The 24103-nt window shown below is 42.2% G+C and overlaps 2 protein-coding genes across 3 annotated transcripts in view; one reads left to right on the top strand and one right to left on the bottom strand.

Annotated features, from left to right (window-relative positions):
• Positions 1–4094, top strand: part of PLCZ1 (phospholipase C zeta 1) — a 117524-nt gene extending 113430 nt beyond the window's left edge. The window contains exon 13 of the mRNA XM_075897749.1: positions 3817–4094. Within this exon, the coding sequence (XP_075753864.1) occupies positions 3817–3902 (86 nt within the window). The 3' untranslated portion in view covers positions 3903–4094. The remainder of the gene's footprint in view (positions 1–3816) is intronic.
• A 150-nt stretch (positions 4095–4244) lies between these two features.
• PIK3C2G (phosphatidylinositol-4-phosphate 3-kinase catalytic subunit type 2 gamma) overlaps positions 4245–24103 on the bottom strand; it is a 383327-nt gene continuing 363468 nt past the window's right edge. For both annotated transcript variants that reach the window (XM_075897745.1, XM_075897746.1), the window contains 2 exons: positions 21845–21970; positions 4245–7171 (listed from right to left, as the gene is read on the bottom strand). In XM_075897745.1, the coding sequence (XP_075753860.1) occupies positions 7019–7171; positions 21845–21970 (279 nt within the window). In that variant the 3' untranslated portion in view covers positions 4245–7018. The remainder of the gene's footprint in view (positions 7172–21844; positions 21971–24103) is intronic.

Below are 24103 nucleotides of genomic sequence, written 5' to 3'. Positions count from 1 at the left end.
TAGGCAATAAAGTTGAAGACTTAAAGCAAGTTTGTTCTGCAATTTTTCATAATGGGCAAAGATGGAAGTTAAATGGGAGAAACAGAGAAGTGTAATTGCTGATCATTCCCACTTGTTTTACTGGTAGTACGGGTGTTAAGAGGCAGGTAATTGGCTAATCGTGTAGTTGATACAATTTGTATTGACTACACAGTTAGTCAATAAGGGAAGGCACTACCCGCCCCCACAACTCTGCAGTTTAAAAGTAACAAGAGCCAGGTGTGTAGGCCACCTGGCTCCTCCTACATTTAAACCACAGAGCTGCAGCAGGGGTAGGCTCCTGGACTCAGCGCAAGCTGGGACTGAGCCAGCTCACACCGAGGCCAGCAGACCCTGACTGTGGGGCAGTCCCCTGACCCAGGCTGCTGTGGACGGGGCTGCTGCTGGAGCAGCCTCTGTTTGCAGTGGCCAGTGCTGGCTGCGAACAGGGGCTGCTCCGGCAGCATCCCCTGGCTGCAGAGGACAGAGAGCTGGGACCCTCCGCAGGCTGGAGCTGCTTGGTGCAGCAGCTGCTGTCCATGTCCAGCTGTTGCAGATGGGCTGCTTTGTTGCGGGGAGTCCCAACTTCCCCACTAGGACCCAGAGAGGCCTCCATTGGCCGCCTGAGTGGGGGCAAGCAGCACCATAGAGACAGTGCTGGGGAGATCCAGATTTTACATTCCTAACTAGTACATCTCCTTGATTCCTATCTGATTAATAGAATCCTAACAAACAGCTGCTATAGAAACCACTATGTCAGGAAGAGGGTGACGTACCTAATCTGACTGCTTACTGTAGTTGATTTCCAAAATAACTTTGGACAAGCAGACAGAAGTAACCCCTGCTGGTTAAATAAAGGTGCATAGACTGGTCTACTGCATTTTGCTTCCCTACACATGGTATCTGCCAATGCCTCAACATTCTGTATGTATCTGGGTTACCAAAGTGGCTATATTTCCTTCTCCATGTTCCTTAAAAATCATTTCTCAAGCTGGAGCACTGCATCTTCAACAATCTCCTAGTCAAACTGACGTGTTATAGATTTAAACTTGACTGGGGCTATACAATGCATAGAGAAAGTCTGAGTTACAGAAATCCTTCTTTTACAGATATAATGTCAACATAGTTTGAAACACCAAGAACGTAGTTTCATTTTCTTGATAAGTCAGAATTCAGGTCAAAAGTAGGCAATTTAATATGCTGATTAATTTTATCCATTTATAGGAGTACCCTACCCAGCTCTATGTAGATTCCCCCCCACATCTTCTAAACAAAAAAATGAACAAAATAGAAAAGACTGTGTTTTACATCACCATTACTTTTGGTCAAAACAGTAAGCCTTGTAGTTCTCTCTGAAGGTGAAGCTTGATTTGGGAACAAGTTCTGAAGTTGGAGACAATTCATATCTCAAACCCAGCAAGTGATCTCAGCCCTTAGATTGGTAAACAAAAATGTTCAGATGGGCTTTAGTGATGTGAGAACCTCAGATCCATTTTCAGAAGTGACTTAACCACTTGGGAGTCTAAGAGTTAGTCTACACAACTGCCTTATGCTGGTGATGCAGCCTTGACATTGTGGTGCATTAGGTGAAGACAGGCTATGTCAGTGAGTGTGTGCTGTCCTGTCAGCAAATGTCCAGGAAGCGGCCACGGTAGTCCACGAGGACCTGGAGTACGATGGAGAAGTACCCCTTTCTGTTTATGAAATGGGCTGCTCGATGCTCCAGGGCATGGACGGGGATGTGGGTTGCATATAGGGCTCCCCCGCAGTTGGGGAACCCCAGGGCAGCGAAGCCGGCCACCGTAGCCTCCACGTTGCGCAGGCAGATGACTCTCTGGAGCAGGATGTCATTGATGGCATGGTTGACCTGCAGAAGGGTGCAGAGAAACACAGGGGAACACATTACATAAGGCTGGGTGAGCGCATGCTCCCTTGGGGGGTTCCCCCCCCCCCCCCGTGATGCCCTCTGTCCACACACACCCACACCAGCAGGCCTGTGCAAGGGAGGGATGGCCCAAACCCCTGGGTGACCCAGCCTGGAGTCTTGCCTACCCCTGGGCATGGAGTGCAGCACCCTTCCCACTCCCCCTGGGACTTACCTGCATGATGACGGCACTGACAGTCAATCTGCCCACCCTGAACTGGTTTGCCAAAGATCAGTAGCTGTCCGGGGTGGCCAGCTTCCATAGCGCAATGATGACCCTCTTGTCCACTGGGATGGGTGCCCGCAGCCAGGCACACAGCTCCAGGAACATCTGCTTTCTCATCCGAAAGTTCTGGAGCCATTGCTGGTTGTCCCATTGCCCCAGGACCAGCCGGTCCCACCAGTCATACTGGTGTCCAGTCTCCACAAGGACCTCTCCACGGTGGGGTGGGGATGCCACAGGGACGCCATGGCCTCCCTGGTGAGGGAGTCCAGAGTGACCTGCGCCTCAAAGTCCTGGAGGAGGAGTGAAGTAGCATGGAGCAGCAGTTGCAGCCACTCCAAAATGGCTGGAAGGGGCCAGAGCAGGCACAAGGCCATTCCTGGCTCCATGGCACAACAAACAAGCTGAGATAAAAAAATCAGCCAAAGGCACTAAAGGCAAAAGGCAACGGTGTCCAATCAGGCAGAGGGCAACCACAAATTGAACTGCTACGGCTGTCAGTCCCTGCAAGAGGTCCTAAAGCACGCAGCAGGAGAGAAACGGCTGTCTGGGGAGATCCCTTTCAGCACGTTCTCAAAGAAGGCTCCAGCCCCTGCCCCTGGTGCCCTTTTGCCCTCTTTAAAATGGTTCCGGGCTTCTGCTTTTGCGCAAAAGTGCATTGATGAGTCCCAGACCAATATAGACGCTCTCTTGCGCAAATACTCTAATGCAAAAACTCTTATGTTAAAGAGTATTTGCGCAAGATCATGCCAATGTAGACGTAGCCAGAATGTTTGAGGCTTTTATATCAGGCCTAATGGTTTTCTTCCCCCACCCTCCCTCCCCAATTTCTTCCTCTTGCTTACTAAATTTTAATACTGTTTATTGAATCTTTCTATGGGCTGGGAAAAGAGGTGATATGAGAAAAATAGACATGGTTATTAAAGAATACTTAACCATTCTACGAGCTAAATCTGCACACCTTTTTCTTCATCTATCTTCTGTTTGAATTATTTTGTGAAACTGCAAGAAACCAATTCTAACTTTCATTTGTGTATATAAAATGCAGCCAAATAAACACTGGCGCTTAGATATGGCTGTTAACCATTAGTTTGGATAAGTTCATTTGTAGAAATTTTTGAATTGCCAAAAGGGACACTTTTAAGAGGCTTTAAGTGGCCAGAGTGCTAGGAAACCTTCCTTTTCTACTTCACACTTCATTGTGTTAACTCACTATCATTGTAGCTTAATTTCTTTTATCAAAACATTGTCATTCTTCTTTCACATGATAATTAATATGTGATGTTCTAAAAGTAATACGTATATTATGTCTTCTGCACACCAAGGTTTCCCTTTCTAGATTCTTGCCATTCCCATGGTAGAAGTCTGTAGAATGGTCTAAATCACAACTTATGTATCATCGGAGGCTTTGAAGCTATGCTAACATTACTTTTGTTTATCATCACTGAATACCAGGAGAATTAAAATGCTAGAAAAGTTAGAGAACTTCTATAGGAATGGGTGTTACTTTAGATATCATTTTGGTTAACATTAATTAGATAAATACAAATTATCCTTCATCTATAGAGTAAACATAGCTACGTCCGATCCCTCAATTAAACCACTACACATTTTATATTTGTATATTAATTTAATGTTATTACATTTACAGGTTATCGTCATATTCCTCTGTATTCCAGAGAATCTGAAAGACTTGATCCTGCAACACTCTTTATGTATATTTGGTACTATAAATGATGGCATTAGAAGTACTCCTGCACTGGTATATTCCTCAATAAAGCAACCATCATGTAGCACTCAAACAACAGTTTAGTGAGTGGTCTGATTTTCAGAGGTGCTGAGTACCTGCAGTTTCCATGGAAAGCAGTAGAAATACCTGTATGAGTAAATGTAATTTAACTTAATATGAATAAAGGCTGTAGAACTGAACCCTGTAGTAATGCAGAAAAAATCATGTGCGCTTAACTTTTGGGGTATATTTTCTTGACCCCAGTCTGTATTTTAAGATATGATTACTATCAACCTCAGATTGAACCTCTCTAGACTGGCACCCTCAGGACCTGACCAGTGCCAAGCCAGAGACTTTGCTGAACCATGGAAGGTCAATATTGTCTAGCAGCACTTCCACTGCTTACTGGGCTCTTAGAAGACGGGTAAATTAGAGCTAAATAACAGCACAGAACATTGAGAGTCAGATCTGATGGTGGTAAACAAGCTTTATGGGACTCCAGGAAATTTGGTCACACCCATGATATGTGGATATCCAGCTAATTAAAATCATATCAGACCATGGACATTGCTGGACCAGAGAGTATTGGATTAGAGAGGTTTGACCTGCAATAGCAAAACTGTAACTAATTATTAAATAATAAGGAAGCAGCATATTAATATTTATTGCCTAAGACTTCCAAAGGCACCAAAACTGACAACATGGAGTGGTCTTTTTCATTTGCATTGAGAAACTTTTTCCTACTACATATTAGTCTGTTCAAGAAAAAGGAAATCAGGAAATGTACAGACACACACAATTGAAACTTAATATTTTTAATCCATAACAAGCCAGTTTCTGATCTATAGCTCATCGATGCCCTAGATAATATTCAATTTTGCTAATATCAGGATCTCAAAACACTAACTGCCTGCCAGTTACTTATGTTTTGGCACCTTTTCTCAGCATAGCCCTTGCCCAAGCATTAAGAGACTGTATTCTCCCAACCTTTTTATAAAATTGCTTCTGTGCAATGAGCTCCGTATGGATACAGGGATCTGGCTGCACAGAACTCATGGCAGTTTTGAGGTCTAAATCTTGATAACTTAAATAGTTTCATACTTGTATCAATGCTTATCTTTAAAGTTAGATTTTATTTGTATTGTAATTATTATTTTCATTAATTATCCCATGTACATAAAAGCAAACAAAAGAAAACAAGACTATAAATTAAGAATCTGAACTCAACACTGAACTTTAGGGTCAGGTAATTTGAGAACTAAAAACTGGCTATGATGTGGCTTCTTGTATTTTTAAAAAGTGAAGTCAGTTATTTCTTTATCTCTGAACACTTATAATTTAAATTTGCCCTTGTACTGTATCATAGACAGTGTTTTATTCCATAAGGGTTTATGGTTTTTCTTTAGCACTGAGGAGGTGTGTTCATATTTTGACTCAAGCAGGTTCTCTCTCCTTACTGGGAAGTTTAATTTCCCCAGGCAATATGGTAGTTGTATTCCAACAGCTGATCAGCAATGACATAACCAATTTGTTTGGGACTGAGAAGAATGTTGGTTTATTTGGATTCATGCCATGTTAAAATGACACTCATATACTGCACCTTCAACAGCTTTCTATACCATAAGCTGCTTAAGCCTGATTTGTGTGCCTTAAAACTATTGTCCTTTGGGTGAGGAAAAAATAATTGCCCACAGCTCTGGGTATTATATCCCAATGTCAGCCACTTTTACAACTTGCAGGATAAATCTCAACTCTAGCCAACTACATATTATGTTAATGTTTACCTTGGATCAAATCATGAACCAATACCTTTTTTACTGCTATAGTTTGTTACCTGATTCTGGAAGTATCAAACTTTATGCACGTGGGGCTCAGGAAGGCAACTGATTTAGTGGAAGTCAGTGAGTCTATTGGGACTTAAAAGTGGGCTTAACTGTTTTCCTGGATTGAGCAAAAGCACCATGAAGGACTGAGCTCATGCACCAAATCCTGCTGAGCTTAATGGAACTACTCCCATGCATGATGTTAAACATGCATATAAAACTTTACAGGACTGGAGCCTGGGAAATTTTTGTCTGCTTCTCTGATGCAGCATGACCATGTGATGGGGTAACAGAAATGAAAAAAGATGTCTTATAATATGATCATTCTCAATTTAACCTTTCAGCAGAGTAACTATGGATTGTTTGCTCTGCTCAAATATATATCTACATCTCATTTTCGGAAAGATTTCAAAGTCTATGGGAAGCATTTTTCCAACTCTAATTTAGAACATATATTAATTTTTTTCCAGAATGTATTTATTGCCAAATATTTTGCCAGAATAAACCCAATGAGATGAAATATCTTGTCCCAAGTCGCATGTCATATCAGCGCGTTAAAACTTAAAAATACATAGCATACACTATACTTAAAGTTCAGCATAGTTTTAAATTCTTTTAAATGTTTAGGTTTTCAATTCTGACAGATAATTAAATTTTAAATGTGAAAAAAGTAAGAATTAAATGTGATATGTGCTAAAGGTTTTAAATACAAGCTGTCATTCTACTAGGATCTCTCAGGTGAACATGCTATCATACTAACTTGGACATATTTAAAACTGATATAACTGTACAGACAAAGTATTTACAATAGGATGAATCCAGACCAATAACTCATAAGGAGTCTTATCAAAAGCCCACTAAAGTCATTGGGAAACTAACATTGACATATATGGGCTTTGGATAGGCTTCATACCTCCAGGTTTCTGATACATAAAAGACATCTAGCTGTATACAAATAACAGTGATGAGCAGGAAAAAAATTCTTGCTTGTTGCCATAAGAAATGTTATCCAACATAATCAGTTATCTCTCAGAATACAGTGTCAGTTAAGTCTTTTTACACCTATGCTAATGGGAGTTTGGTGCCGGTAAAAATAATAATTCTAAGACAACAGTTAAATGGCAATGGACCGTGGGGAAAAAGTTATTATAATTTGTGATTAGTGGGGTAATGTATATGGTTAGTGGTTTACTGCCTCTTTTATTGTCAAAGGCAAATATTTTGGCTACTGTGCCAAAATGGCCCATGAGAAAAGTTAAAAAATGTCAATGAATGAATATTTTAGTTGTCTAAGGCAATGTTCAAATGATACTGTTCCCCAATGGGTACCACACTTCTTCATTTAATGAGACACTGTGCAATCGAATGTTGATGGCTCCCACAAATGTTCCTTTGCTTTTCACAATAAGCTGTAACACACGTCCTTGGAGCTCTGTGACTGCATCGTATACTACCTGCAATCATATATGGAAAAGTAGATAAAGTATAAGCAGACTGAATATTTTTTATGCCAAAAGCACTTCATTATTAATCACTTCTACCTAAAGGTTACCAACAATGCTTAAAGTAACTGACAAACAGCCAGTATGTGTCTAAAGCAGGGCTACTCAACTCTGCAAGTTCCGGGGGCCACAGTGATACTCACAGCACATGCCGAGGGCCGCAACTTAAGTGTGGTTGCATATACATGCAAATATATATACAAATAGCTTCTTTCACACTGACGGGCATCAATACAAAGATTAAGGTAAGACTACACAACATGCAGGCCCTGTTTAAGTCAATTCTGCTGATATTAATAAAATGAAATATTTACCCGATTTCCACCCATATGACAGCACTTTTAATGAAAAATGACAGTCCAGGAATTTGACCACTAAAATGCATATCAACAGAAGACCAGTCTATTGACTCGCCATTGTGGAACATGTTCCCAGTGGAGGCCATGTTCAAAGGATCCCACCTGCGGGCCGCGTGTTAAGCCCCGAGTAAACCCAAACCACTCTGCAGGCCACAAAGCAAGAGACTGCGGGTTGCATGGGCCACATGTTGAGTAGCCCTGGTCTAAAGTTACAAGACATGAGTCATGCTCACGTCAATGGAATTACACCAGGAACAAATTTAGCCTTATGAATTCAAAATAAAAGGAGCTTTTGCTGGCTTAGGCTGCTAAAGTTTAAAGACTGAGCATTTGCAAGGAAGTTTAAAACTAGTGCTTAAATGCCATCCCAAATTCAATTAGTAAAATTAATTATTTAAACTACGTAGTACTAGATACATTTTAATGCCCTCTAGTTTTTAAAGGGTTTGTTATTCATGTATCACTCAGTTTGACATCTGAACAAGGGGTTCCCGTTTAATAGTTGACCCAGTGGTTTTTTAATCTTGTCCCTCTGTTCATTATTGAAATACATTATTACAATATACCATTTTTCTACCTGTAAGTCCAAAGTCACAGTTGTTTCATGTACACAGCAGTTCTGAATAGGAGGTCAGCATAGAAAGGATTGTTGGGGAGTTGGCTGGAGAGAAGACACCAGTGAAAAGTGGAGGACATAAAGCAGGAGATTTAGGAAAATATGAAGGAGAGAAGGTGGAGTGGGATTAGGAGCTTAAGAGGAATGTATTAGTTCTCAGAGGGATAAAACTTAGGGGCAATGACATGGCTAAAAGCTTATCCATTTTGAAAATGTAGTTTATACAGTAATTCCTCATTTAACACTATAGATATGTTTCAGAAAATGATTGTGTTAAGTGAAAACGTGTTACGTGGGGTCAATTTTCCCTTTGAAAATAATGGAAAAGGTGGGGGTTGCGTTTCAAGCAGTGGTGTCTGTTGGGACCAGAACATAAGGTTGGAGGAGAAAGGGGTCTGGGTTACAGCAGGGAGGGGAGGTGTTTGGCTCTGGGAAAGGGAAGGGGAAGGGGAGGGATTGGGTTGGGAGTATGCCCCTATGACGGATCTGCCGGGACCTGCACTGCGTCCGGTGAGGGGAGGGGGGTCGCCAGGAAACGGTGCAGCAAGCGGTGAACCCTCCGCCGCTTTGCAGGGAGGCAGGGGAAGCCCTGTGCAGCTGCCGGCGACAGGCCGGCTGAGGAAACCCAGCTGCCAGCCTGCAAGCAGGGGCGAAGGAAAGGGGCCAAGGTGTCCGGCGACGGGGAATCAGCAGGGAACGGCACGGTGAGTGGCGAACCCTCCACTGCTTTGCAGGGAGGTGGGGGAAGCCTCACACAGCTGCTGGCAACGGGCCAACTGGGGAAATCATGTTATTCTGGGGACGGTCGTGTAATTCAAAAAACGTTCCCTAAAAAAAAATCATGCTATCATGAAAACGTGTTAAGCGGGCATGTGTTAAATGAGGAATTACTGTATCTGCATGATGCTTTTTAACCTATCCCAGCTAATTTTAAAAAAGATGACCCTGGCAATCTTTATGAAACTATAATATATCCTGCACTATGAAAAGGCTAATTTATCTCATTAGAGCATTGCAATAACATAACATCTTTTTTGTAGACTCATAGAATCATAGGCCTGGAAAGCACATTGAGAGGTCAAGTCCAGCACTCTGTGCTGCAGCATGACAAATAAACTAACAGCATCCCTTACTAGGACATGTCCAATGTTTTCTAAAAACCTCCCTTGACAGGCATTTCACAATATCCCTTGGCAATCTATTCCATTACTTAACTGTCCTTATTGTTAGAAAGTTTCCTAATATCTAACCTAAATCTCCCTTGCTGCATATTAAGACCATCATTTCTTGGCCCGCTTTCAGTGATCATTTTGTTTCTTTCTGTTGGAATCTCTCAGGTTTATTTAGATCTTTCCAAAAGTCTGGTGTCCAGACACAGTGGATACAGTACTCCTGATGAGGCCTCACCAGTTCTAAGTAGAGTGGGGGAATTACCACTCAGGTCTTGCATACAACATTCCTTTTAATACACCTCAGAAAGATGTTTGCCTTTTTTGCAATTGCATCACATCGTTGACTCATATTCAATTGTGGTTCATTATAAATTTCAAAATGTTTTCAGCACTACAGCCATCTACACATATTGCAATTTTGAATTTGATATTTTTCCCCTTTCCAACAGTAGTACTTGGCACTTAATTTACTCTCATTTTATTGATTTGTGATTAATTCTCCAGTTTGTTAATCTGCAGCTTGTATAAGCACACTCTTCACATCATTATCTAAGTCAGTGGTCCCCAACCTTTACGGGCTCCCGGGCGCCCGGGGGCGGGGCCACACTCGCACCGGGTGCCCGGGGGCGGGGCCACACTCGCGCCGGGCACCCGGGGGCGGGGCCGCGCATCCTGGGGCACGCCAGGGCCGGGGCCGCCCGAGCCCCTTGTGCCGTGGGCCCGGGGCTGGCGGCGCCACCCGAGCTGCGTGCCTGGGGCCGGCACCGGCGCCGCACGCCCGCATGTGCCCCGGGGCTGGGGCCGCCCGAGCGCCGCGCACCAGGCGCCGGTGAGTGGCGCGCGCCTGGGGCCGGTGCCTCCAGTGCGCCGGGGGCGGGGCCAGCCCGGGTTGTCGGCGGGCGCCTAAAAATGCCCCGGCGGGCGCCATGGCGCCCGCGGGCACCGCGTTGGGGACCACTGATCTAAGTCATTAATGAAAATATTGACTATTATTGAACCCAGAACTAACCCCTGCAGAACCCAAGTACAGATTCTTTTCCAGTTTGGCAGTGAACCTTTGATAACTACTCCTGAGTATGGCCTTTCAATAAGTTGAACCCCACTTTATAGTAATTTCAGCTAGACCACATTAATCTATTTGTTAATGAGATCATCATGTCTACTGCTTCAACCTGTCCACTTTATTGGTTACCCAGTCAAAGAAGGTTGCTTTGTCTTCAATCATGACAAATCCATCTTTCCTGAAATGTGGCAGAATAGAACGGAAGAATGACTTCTTGTGTCTTGCTCACAACACTCCTGTTAATACATCGCAGGATCATGTTTGCTTTTTTGAAACAGTGTCACATTATCGATTCATCTTTAGCTTGTGGTTCACTATGACCCCCAGATCCCTTTCTGAAGTACTCCTTCCTAGACAGTCATTTTCCATTTTGTATGTGTGCAACAGATTGTTCTGTTCTAAGTGGAGTACTTTGCATTTGTCTTTATTGAACTTCATCCTGTTTTCCTCAGACCATTTCTCTAGTTTGTCTAAATAATTTTGAATTATAATCGTATTCTCCAAAGCACTTGCAACCTCTCTGAACAATATTTCTAAAAGATTTCATAACAGTTCAAGACAAACATGCACAAATCAAATCAAGTTACAGAAAACCCCACACAATAGAGATACACATGGTATCTTTCCTTTGAAAACTGCCTCTATGAATTCTACACTTGGGATGCACAAATCCTTAGGATTTACCTACATGAACATGCAGTTCACAGCAAGCTGGGTTGTGCATATCCCCCAAACTAGCCTGCCATGGAGTAACTGTCTGTGTGGACCATGCAAACAGACAGTGTCAAAGAGGACTACATCAAAGTGCACTAACAAACTTTTTATACATGTCAGCAGCTTCTCTGAGGACAGTTAGTCTGACAGGCTAGTGCAGAGCAGATTCACAGCACACCTTGCCACGAACTAAATCTTTGTGTAGATGAGCCCTTACAGCGAGAGTGTGGAATCTTCTTGCTATCAGTATATTTGGAGCATTCAGTACAGTAACTGCAATATTTAAAAAAACGTCATGTGATAAACACAATACAAAGCCAACCCAGGACAAGTTGTAAATGTAGAACAATTGAGGTAGTAGAATTTATAAATTAGTTGGTATCACCGCTGTTAGGATGCTGTTGTACCTCTTCACAAAAAGTGAAAAAGCTTGCTTTACATGCCTTGAGAAAAAAATACACTTTTACCCTTACCCTTGAAGTTACCTTGATATTATGAGAACATACTGGGGTTAATTATGAAATGTGAACATTGTATTCTTGAATTAAAAAGTCTGGAGACTGACAACCTAACAAGAAATATGCTGCATTCGTAATCAATTCCTCTCTCATTAACAAGAAAATGCTTTGGGACTAGTATATGGGATTATAATGTTTAAAAGGGCACGCACACACACACAATATATATACGTTTAGGGTTCAAATCTCAGGTTTGTTTAGAAGAACGTATATATCTTTGTACATGTTTTCACTGGGTTTTTTGTTTTGTTGCATCTCAGTGAAAATAATATGAAATGTGCACATTCTTCTGCACAGTTTGTAAAACACAAACACAGCAGCATTGGGCCTGGGCACGAGAATCAGACAGTGAAACTTAATAAAAGTGAAACGACCTCTCTGGTTTGAGGAAAGAAGTGCAATAAAGTAAATTATGACAAAAGACAATCAGACTTTCAAGTCTTCCAGCTGTCATCATAAGGGGTATGATTCTCCACTTTGATAAGGCCAATAGTGATCTTAAAATGGCCTGTGGTCATTAGAGTAGCAGCTCTCAACCTCTGAGGATTGGGACCTCAAAGTGGATTGCAAGTCACAAACCAGAAGAGCTGGTTTGGACTTGTTGTGGCCCCAAACTAAAGCCCAGGAACTTCATTGCTGGGCATTAGAACTCAAGTTACAGACCTCCTGCCCGGGGCTGAATCATAGGATCAGAATTATAAAACTGGAAGGAACCTCAAGAGGTCAAGCCCAGTCCCCTGCATTCACGGCAGGACCAAGCACCATCTAGATAATCCCTGACATGTGTCTGTCTAACCTGCTCTTTAAAATCCCGAATGATGAGCTTCCATTTTGCCCCTTCCCACTCTTGGGAGGCGTGAGCTGGCTCAGGCTTCAGTCCTCCATCTTGGGGGTAGGTAGCAATTTTTATTGTTTGAAAGGAGTTGCTGTGCAATGAATTTTGAGAACCACTGCAATAAGGCAACACGCCGCACTGTACTCTGCCACTGGAAAGCACCAGATGCACTCATAACACCTAGCACGAGAGAGGGAGAGGGTGTTCTGGGGGCAGGACATGGATGGCATAGGCTAGAAAAGCATCCCTGTGGGACCCTACAGCAGTGACACATAATTACTGCTTCTTGTGGTGATCAGCAAGATGCACTGGCTCATAGCAACCCCACATTTCGGTGGCAGAACACTGAGCAACATGGCGCCTTAGTGAGGCACAATGCCTCCTTCTCTCAGGGTATGTGCAATATGCCCAGCCATTTCATGGTAACATCATCAACCAGATGGAGGACTGGCAGCCTGCCATCAAAAAACAGCAGTCAGTACTTGTCAGGTGAGTCATCAGAACCCCCCTTCCCCCCAAAGAGTTTAGCTGTACAGTTGCCCTATCCTGTTTGAAACTGATTTAGAGATGACTGCAAGTGCCTTGGCAGAACAAAACCTAGTGGGCAGATGGCTGGGTCAGTAACGAGAGAGTGATTAACAACTGTCATCACTGATGACTCATTGTACCAAACATATTCCATTGTCATGCCCTGTGGTAGCATGAATGACCATAAAAGCAGTCTAGAAGACAGGCAAGCTGATGGATGGTTGAAGAGGTCTGCAAAGGCTGGTTTCTGTCTCATGGATCTTGATCAAAAACATAGAAGCCTTTGTATGGCAAAGATAAGATGGTGCTACATTACTGAGTATTGGCACCATGGCAATTGACTTGCACTTGTAGTCATGGTTACAATACTCATGGCTTTGTTAAACTTTACAGTGACCGGCCTTGTGTGAGCCAAGCGGCACCAGATAGGAGCACAGTATTCTGCTATTGAATAGCAGGGGGCAAGGACTGAAGTCCTAAGCATTGAAGTGCTCTTCGAACTGGCCAGTTTTCTGAGAAAATTGGGGGCTAAGGGATCAGCATTCACACTGTGCTCCCTATTAGTGCCTGACCCAGGCCAGGGGATCTAATGATGCAACCTGTGGAGCAAATTCAGTGACGAATCTTGGTAATGTGTCATCTGACTGCAAGCCCAATGTATCACCATCCTTCAACTTTCTAGCCACTGGACCAACACTTTGAAATCTTGACTCAATGGTGAGGACCTGTCAGCTGCTAAACAAAGCCCCCTTAGTTCCTTAGCCACTTGTTACTGTGTCAACAGGATTTGTTTGCAAGAAATTCATGTTGCACTTAGGGTAGCAGGATATTATGGTATCAATGGCTTTGACCTCATTTCATTCACCCCACATGCCAAATATGGCTGTGCAACATACATGCACTCTGACATAGCTGATGTTATTCCACTCTCCTCCAGTTTTGACAGTATGATCCAGGAGTGCCAATGTACATAAGCCACTGAACATTGGAACAAGTAGGTCCTTCCAATACTTGATCATTCACCAATCTTTGTTGGTGATTTTAACAACCCCCACTCTGACTGGGGCTACACTGATTCAGATGACCATGGTGAACAGTTGATGGACTGGGTGGCTAACCACAATTTTGTGTTGATTAGCGATACAAAACAATACATCACATTTCTTTCAGCCAGATGGGTGAAAGAATATTCACCTGACCTTTTCTGGATTAGTTCACTACATACCAGTTCACAAACAATGAGCAATATACTACTTGATAACTTGCCCCCAGAACCAACATAGACCATCACCCATTCACATTGGGCTCCATACCATTTGAAGCTCAATCAGGTGTTGGTGGAATTACCGTAAGGTGGACTCAGAGAAGTTCTGGGCCACACTGGAATGCAGTGTGGTTACCATTCCATTGCATTGTCTCTCAGTCCAGGCAAAGAAGACCACCACGGATTCTGAGATGCTATTTACATGACCACATGCTCAGTTACTCCAACTCAGCTATTCCAGGAAATTCCAATGATCTGGTGACCTGGACATTACTGACTACCTGACTGAGTCTTTGAATGCTGCTATGCTCATTCAGTGGAAGGACTCTACAGAGACGCTTTGACTTCACTTATTGCAGCAATATTAAAGTGTTGGAAATTGATGTAAGCTGGGCACTATTTAACAACCTCTATGTCAAAATCATCCACTGGCTAATCCCAGCAAGGTTGCAAGCTATCTACTGTGGGTGGCAAAGGTCCCACTGGAGAAGCATTTCAAATGCAAAGTACATGATGAATGGTGCCAACTTTGACATCAAAATGGGGGGAGGAGTCAACTGGAGACATTCATGGTCAACAAGCCAGATAAGACCCTTAACTCCATCAAACCAGACACAGCGGCAGGCTGACACAACATTTTGCTGGAATTCCTCAAGTACCTTGGACCAAAGATGTCACAGAGACTTACTAATTTCTACATATAGACCATTAATACCTCCTTGAGTTCCCAGGTGTTCAGGGCAAGGTTACTCAGTTTGACAGACTTTTAAGTGGCTAACCAGCTCTGCTCACTGACATGGAGGAAAGGATGGCCTCCTTGAGGTAGCTTTAACAGGGAGCAGGCCTTTCATTCAGCAGACTTCAAAGGCTTCTTGGAAGTGAGGAAGAGATAAGGAGAGACAGATTCTTGCACCTGTTCTTTTTCTTCCATGTCCAACAGTTGCCAGTCACCATCTAACCCATAATTTTTACTGTGTCTCTTTCACTGAATTGAAGATGAATTAAATAAAATGAAGAAAATCAGAATGGCTTTTAGAGAGAATAAAAGCATAGACAGAATCACAGTAAGAGGTTGTGTAATTTAATACAAATATGATTTGATTACCGATGCCATATTATTGTGACAGTATTAAAGTGTCATGGTTCTTGGCTAAAATATAAAATTACCATCTTAATTTTTCATTTAAAATCACTGACAAATTTTAATTTGCATGCTGCATAGCTAAGGAACCTTTTCATTATTTAGGACGTGTACATGATAGTGTTGGGAGGGTGAGAACTCTCATTCCTTGAGTCAAGAGATGCTGTAGGCTTTGAAGAATGACAATTTACAGGGACTGAGTACAGTCTACCTGGCTTTCAATCACTCCCTATGAGTTGGCTCTAAGAAGGCATTGCAAATTCAGAGGAAACAAGGAATATGCAATTAAGGGTATATGTGCAGAAAAAAGGTTGAAGGATTTGGGGTTACAGCTATCAACTGCCAATCTCTCACATGCCCTCCCGTCCAATTTTCAAATCACTGTTTAATAATAATTCTTGCCACTTAGCTATTCAATCAAACAGAATTGAATTGCTCAAGGCCAGACAGCAAATCAGTGGGAGAGCTGATAGAAAATGTAGGTACTCCTGACTCCAACGACCAGGCCTGACATACAAGGCGTCTAATGAAATTTTAATCTCCAATAAGGGACATTTGTTTCTCTTTTCTTAGCATTGGAACAGTTTCTAGATTTTCTGTCAATAGCCAAACTGCATATTTGCCTATTTTTGGAGGAAAAAAAAAAAGATAAATTGAGAGCAAATGTGAGCCCATAACATGTTACATACTGATGCTACATGTTTCACTCTAGTCTCAGCAGCATGAAGGGGAACTAATGTAACAGAAAAAAAAACAAATGGTCTGGTAGCACTTTAAAGACTAGCAATTAACATGTAGATAGCGGTATGAGCTTTCGTTGGCACAGCCCACTTCTTCAGATGACCGGAGTTATGAGTAGGAGATATGAAAACTCGAAATAAATGGGGGGGAGGGGGGGAAAGAAAAAAAAGGAAAAAGGAAGGGGTGTGAGAGACAGGGCATCATTAAGTATCTGGAGAATGGGTACGTGAACCTAAGCAGATCAAAGTAAATAGATGGTAGGACAGAAAGGATACCACTCAGGGAGCTGTTAGCACCTTCTGTGGTTATGAAGTAGGTAACAGGTTCTGTTCCTTTTCACATTTTGGATGTGAGAACTTTGAAACATCACTGCTGGAAACTTAATTCTTCAGATTTAGTTCCTTTTGGTCCCTTAGCTTCCTTTTGCAGCTCTTTTCACGGACAAAGAATGTTTTTTTGAATGATACCTATTTATTCATTTCTGCCTACCCTGCATCTCTTTTCTCCATATTCTTTGTCCGTATCCTCTCTGAGTCAAGACTATGTTATTTTTAAGGCAAAAAAAGACAAAATGAAAAAGCAGCATCAGAAAAAAAAAAAGCACAGATAGCAGTGACTCTAAAACACAAAATCTATTTTTCTCACTGTCACACACCTTTCAGAGCCTTCATATCTTGGATCTCAAATATGATGAGAAATAAACCCCAACAAAAATAAGGCTTACAATTTTCTTCAGGCAGTTCTACAAAGTGCAGAACTAAAATCAAATATACCCAAGAGAGGCACATATCAGAATTTTCTCAACCTCTAACACAAAGCAAAATTAAAAATACAATTTTCTTCCAGCCCTTTGGCTTAAATAAAAGCTTGTAAATTCTTATTAAAAGAGCTATTATATTATTCTATTCAGCTTCCTGGATAGAAACTAACCCAAAAGAGGGATGACTTGTGTTTTTAGGTTTTTTCCCAAGTTCCCTAAGGCTCACAAAAATATAACCCCTGTTTTTGCCTCTGTCCAGCATCTACAGACATGGAAAACGCATGCAGCAAGAGGGGTGGTATAATCATATGTGTTGCTAAACAGTTAAGAAACTTTAGTTTGAACTATAGGTCCCCATCAAGGTCAACCTAATTTTTCTTTGTGATTAAGTACCATGTGCTCCACTGTGCAGATAGGTCTGTCAGATCTTAAAATGTGGAAGTGTCATCTCAGTCAATATTAAAGTTCCCATGGTACTTTTCATAAAATGAAAAGTTTCCTCTTGTGTCGTTGATCAACATTAACACTCCTTCCACTGAGTACTAGTGGCTTGATGCTCTGTCCCACAAATATGACAATGTTTTAGTGGTACTGGAGACATATGGTATACAGAATATTTGGGAAATCTTTCATGGTGATGGGTGCTAAATGTACGTAAGATATTTTTAATTTCAAGGAACAGTGTTAGTGTGATGATTTGAGGAATCTATGTACACCCCATAAACTGATTTTATGAAGTTGGTGTGAAATTATTGTATCATTGAATGCTTGTTATGTGGTGGTCGATTCTACCATTTGCTGACCAGGGTTGTAGCTCTGCTATCCCTGATCCCTTCCAAACTAGGAACAATGGAGAGTTAGAAACCTTAACAACGGTGTATGCTAAGGTAGTTGCCTGAACGGGGAAAACAGTTTGACCAAGTTTCTTTCCAGAAAGCTGTCGAATTAGAGAATGGAAAATCACCAATAGCAGAACAAAGAGACCAGGTGTTGGCAGAGATGCATATAAATTCAAAGGAATCAGAAACACACCGGGGGCATGTTTCATATCAGAGGTGTTTCCTATTTAACTATGGGACCAGATAAGATCAGAGAAAACAGAGAAATTCAAAGAGGGGAGAGAGACTTTATGATTCTGAAGAGAAGCTGTGAGCTTCAGAAGCAGGATCCTGGACACCAGACAGGACTTTGCCAAAGCTCAAAGAACTCTTCAGCGTTGAGGAAATTGATCAGAGAAATGCATATAGGTGTGTTTGCCATTTTGTCTAAATATGTGGATTTCTCATGCTGCTAAGTAAAGAGTAAATTGTGTTTAGATTCCTGTGTAAAACCTGTGTGTCTGTTTCCTTTCAATGCCATATGTCCCTGAAGAGTCAAATTGTAAACTTAGACCAGCCTTGTGGCTTGAGTTCTGGGAGAGAGTGTGTTTAAATTACAGGCGGACTTTGAGGAGCCCTGCTCAAATACAGAGATCAGACAGTTTGGACTGAGGCTCCCAGCTGTTAGGAGGGAGTGCTAGAGAGGATCTGTACTACAAGAGTGTGCCTAGAAACACCATGTTGGCATCATGTTTGAACTCTGCTCAGATTCAAGAGTCTTAAAGCACATGTGGCTAATTAGGTAGAGGCTGGTGACTCTGTGTGTGTGTGTGTGTGTGTCCCCCCAATCAACTCCATTTCACTATAACTTTAGTTGTTAAAAGGACAGAACTAAATAAAATAGATTAATAAAGTCTAATTTCATTTAATTTTGCTGTGGGTAACATAAGACAACAACTTCTGGCTGCTTCAATTGTGAATGTAAATAGCATTTGCTGATGCCTGCTTGTATAAGTATTGCAATGTACAGTGTAACTTAAGGAACCGAGCAACTGCAGATGCTTAATAAACAATCACTATTATATGGAATAAGAGCAAAGTAAAATCATAGACTTGGGAAAATCAGAAGACATGGGTTCTAATCCCAGCCAGCTAACTTGTCTTGTGTGTCTGTGCTTTAGTGGCCTCATCTGTACAAAAGGGCAGAGTATCATACTTAACAAGGGTGTTTTGAAGTGTAATCAAGAAGTGTTTGACTCATGCTAACTATCACTACTAAGACCTTAAAGATCGTTCCTTCCTTGCATACACTCTTCAGTTTCAATAGACTATAGAGTATGTCACTTCCTGTCATTTACTCCTGCTTTGTGCAACTGTATGGTTGCTTCTTTTCACCCCAGAGGTGACTGCATTTCTGTAGCCAGACACAAAACCCCATCTTGTTTTTCCACGAGCCCCATCTTGTTTTTCCCCCCCCAGAGAGCAAGAGAAAGGCAGTCAGCCTTTGATGCCCTGGGAACGCAGGTGTGGTGCCTGTCCCTAACTCTACCATAAACAGAAACCAGACAGTAAATGGGCTAGCTGACGACTGGGAGGCCTCCCGTCGCCGTGATGACTAGTATCAGTAATTGACACGCCTGCACTGTCTCGGGAGAGGAATCTTCGCCCATCACATACCAGAGGTGCCCATTGTCTGCATCTTCCCAGGTGTGAATTATGCTTTGCACCCTTCGTGGGAAACTTGGCATTCAAAGCCATTTTTCCTGATTGGCCACTTGAGACCAGGAAGAAGCCAATGTGACCCAAGGGGTATAAAGAGGGTTGAGTTGCCCACCCAATTTGAGCTCCAATCACCTACACCTGCTGGCAGGTATTGATTGTCTCCCGAGGTCCGTGGGACGCCCAACCTCATCCTACTTCTTCCCGAGGGATTGAGAGAAAGACGCTGGCCACGCCAAGTCTGGAACGAAGGGGTGAGAATTGTACCTGCAATGTGTTTTCTTTATGTGTACACTCTAATTGTCTCTCTGTTGTAAGTTAGTTACTTTATTATAGTTTTCTTAAAGTCAAACTGCTTCATTTCTATTGTAAATCACCTTTGGTAAGGTGATTTTGCTATAAACTTTGGGGACAAGTGGGGTGCCCTCATTCACTTATAAAATATATATATCTATATACACTGAACCAAGTTTCTTTATTTCTTTTCTCTTTCTTTCTCCTATAAATAAGCCAGTGCGTGTCAAGCTTCTGACTTGAACCCGTGCTGCTGTACCCGAACCGAACACAAACAAAAGAACTTCAGCCGGTCAGAAAGGGACAGATATAGGGAGAGCTTGGGCGTTTTAATTTGTGTCACACCCAGGTGGCAAAATTCAGTTGGGGCGCTTCTCAGTCTCCCCGAGCCTGCCCGCTGCGAAGGAATTATGAAATTCTAGCAGCTGAAATCTGAAGCGTAATAAGCTCTCCCTGTACACTTACTGGGGCGCCTTTCAACCTCTTCCAGGTTGCCCACTGCAAGGGACCCCGGTCTCAGCAGTTAAAGTCTTAGGCGTATAGTACACACATAGTATAGGAAGAGCTTGGGCGTTTGAATTTGTGTCACACCCAGGTGGCAAAATTCAGTTGGGGCGCTTCTCAGTCTCCCCGAGGCTGCCCGCTGCGAAGGAATTATGAAATTCTAGCAGCTAAAATCTGAAGCGTAATAAGCTCTTCCTGTACACACTGGGGCGTCTGTTAGCCTGTTTGGCTACCCTCTGCGACGGGACCTCGGTCCTAGCAGTAAAGTCACGGACGTTAAACTACTTTTCAGGGTGCCCTCCAGCCTCCTAGGCTGCCCGCTGCAACGAGACTTTGTGTCTCAGCAGTTGAAGACTTGGGTGTAAAACACACGCACACACTGCCCTGACCGTCGGCTGACAATTTCAAAGGTGAATGAAGTGGTTGCATAGGTCTGAAGATTGCCAATACACGTTGGCACAAAAATAGGTCAGTCATTTATTATTTGTGTAATTATTCAGTCCACTACGATCTTTGTGCACCTGTGGACATTTTGTCGGGACAACTGCTTAACTATGCCCTGTTGGTACTGCCATTGGATTGTTCTTGAGTGCTTATTTCCCTGCTTATATGGCTTCTACCATCTACGTCTGGAAGCCATTCCATTACTCGCCAGCTGTGAATATCCTCAGCGGCCCATGACACTGCCTCAGAAAAGTGACCAGAAGTGAGGTTGCAAGACATGGGCAACATATCACCCCACCACTCAGGAATCATGATCATATGTACTGCACTCAGTCTGTTTGCAGGGTCTCCTGCTAGGACACTTCCTAATACTGAAATCCTTAATTGTGGTTGGATGGCTGGCATTCAAAGAATGCTCAGAGCAGCTCAGCTCCATTGATCTGGGCCACTTGTTTGTATGGCTGACTCAAGAATATTCAAGGCTATATGATAGGGTCAATTAAAGTAAGGCACCGTAGTGGTCATTACAAACACTTGCAAGCGTGACAGGCCTACCCCAGTGACTGTGAAGCAACAGCTCCTGACAGAGCAAGATGGCAGCAGATTTGCCATGTTACTATTAAGTAGTTTAAAATAAGGCTCAGCAACACCTCACTTGAAAAACTCAGACAGCACAAAGCAAGGACACAACAGCCTCCAAAGATCTTGCACAATCTTGTCTATTCCACATTTAGTCATGCTAGCCATTCTCACAGCACAAGCTCGTTTGTCCTCAGTTTTGTACAGGTATTTTAGAATTATCCTGTTGTTTAAAATTACAGGTATGAATGTGAATGAGGCATTAAATTTCCTTTTAGTGCAATAGATATTGAGCTTTAGGGGTCTAATGTGGAACTATAATTGAAGTACAAGACTGAACAGTACTAGTTAACCAACTATTTTCCTAAAGAGAGAGACATGGAAATTGTTGTATCCCTGAAAACTGGGAGCATCTGGATTTATACTTCATAGTTGGATATGTGCCCACTTCTTGATTGTACCAATTATTGCAGCTCTCAAAGCTCTATTGCTAATTCAGCAAAGGATTCGGATAAGAAAACCCAGAAAGGCTGAAAGAAAAATGGATAACACTCACAATTTCATTATAAGTAGGGTCAGTGCTTTTTGGAACAGCTTTTGTTTTCCTCCTGCTGACTTCTTCAGGATCTGGTAAAAGATAAAATTCAGCATGTGCAGTTGGGGCAGAGCCATCTGGGAGATGCTGTAGAACAAAAGGTTTATAAATATGAATGTTCGTATTTCTATCAAGGAAAACAAATAGAGGTACCAAATTAATTCGGGACTCAAAGCAGACATGAGGAGACTTACTACACTGAACAAGTTTTATTGGTATAAAATGAAGTGCTATTCAATGTAAACCAAAGAAATACACAGAATTTAATCTCAGGTTGTGTTGGGGAAAGTAATTGAAAAAAATAAAAACAAAATAAAATCCTCTATGTTTAAGACTTTTAGTGGAAAAACCCTTAAGCATCAATCCACTTGAACTCATTTGAAACTGGTATGCAATGTAGCCCTTAAAATTGTCAAAGCTATGCACAGAAACTGGAGTTTAGCCAGATCACTCCAATTGACCTTAATTCCTAAAAATGAGCCAATTCCAAGATTGATATGGGAACAGTTGATTGTTTATAAGGATGTTTCATAGAGGATGCTAGTGCAGAAGATTCAGGAGCATTTTCAGCAGCAATATGGGCAGAAACGGATAAGTATATAAAGCCTCTCCCACCCCCATGTCAGCAGAGTTGGAAATTCTCTTTAGTCCCCCATTGACACAGCATATATTGATTACTGGGCACGAAATCAGCTAGGACAGGAAAGGAAAGGGCCAAAGGAAGAGAGAATAGCTGTGGAGATCAAGAAGGCTGGTTGAAATATGAATAGAGGACAGGGAGAAATGTGGATGTTAGAGAAAGAGATGGAGATTGCATATAGTTATCTGGGAGAGAGTCTGGTCTATTTTGTGAAGGGATTGTGAGGCAAGTTAGGGGGAATCATAGAATCATAGAATAATAGGACTGGAAGGGACCTCGAGAGGTCATCGAGTCCAGCCCCCCACCCTCAAGGCAGGACCAAGCTCCGTCTACACCATCCCTGACAGATGTCTATCTAACCTGTTCTTAAATATCTCCAGAGAGGGAGATTCCACCACCTCCCTTGGCAATTTATTCCAATATTTGACCACCCTGACAGTTAGGAATTTTTTCCTAATGTCCAATCTAAACCTCCCCTGCTGCACTTTAAGCCCATTACTCCTTGTCCTGTCCTCAGAAACCAAGAGGAACAAATTTTCTCCTTCCTCCTTGTGACACCCTTTTAGATATTTGAAAACTTCTATCATGTCCCCCCTTAATCTTCTTTTTTCCAAACTAAACAAGCCCAGTTCATGAAGCCTGGCTTCATAGGTCATGTTCTCTAAATCTTTAATCATTCTTGTCGCTCTTCTCTGTACCCTTTCCAATTTCTCCACATCTTTCTTGAAATGTGGCGCCCAGAACTGGACACAGTACTCCAGCTGAGGCCTAACTAGTGCAGAGTAGAGCGGCAGAATGACTTCACGAGTTTTGCTTACAACAATGAAGACTGAAGAAGAGAAGAGCACAAACTAGGAGCTGAAAATGAATATACTTGTTCTGCTGTCTCTAAGGCCCCTAGTAGATGTTTTAAAGGAAGATGCAAGAAAGCTTCTTCCTACTAGTGATAGAAATGTAGCCGTAGTCTTGGCTCATGCATGTGCAGAGCAGTGCCTGAATTCCTCACTTAGGCTCTCCCAAACCAGGGACCATCAAAATGCTGACCAGCACATCATGTAACATTATATAACATTATATAACATAACATGTAACATAATATAACATAACATCACAGGTGTTTATCAAAATATCAGCAACATTGAAGGTGTTTTTAGGCTTTTAGAGAGAACACTTACTGCCCAGTTTGCAAGCATCAGAAGGAAGTAGGCCTCCAGGGACAGAGAGTGAAATGAAACTCCATGTAAACAAACAAAAAAATAAAAAATGTTGGCGTGATTGCGGCTGAGAGTGTTATTTTGGCTGTGCAATCATAGCTACATTCCTCATTTCAGCTTCACCTGACCCATTACAAAGTACTTGCTCAGATTTTGGTAATTCATTGTATGGGACCAGAAATGTTAGATTTCCTACAACAACAACAACGTATCTTGCAAATGGAGATGCTACAATTATCCGAGCAATCAATGGCATCTATATGGAAGAGAAGGGGTGTTTGTGTATATATAACAATTAGTTGTTGACACAAAGACATTGGGTTTTGTGAGGTTTTTTTTGTTATGTGAAGTGATTCCTCACAGTAT

The sequence above is a fragment of the Pelodiscus sinensis genome, chromosome 1 (genome assembly GCF_049634645.1).
Source record: "Pelodiscus sinensis isolate JC-2024 chromosome 1, ASM4963464v1, whole genome shotgun sequence".
NCBI lineage: Eukaryota > Metazoa > Chordata > Testudines > Trionychidae > Pelodiscus > Pelodiscus sinensis.
The sequence above is the reverse complement of the archived record's forward strand: the minus strand, read 5'-3'. Positions and strand labels throughout refer to the sequence as shown.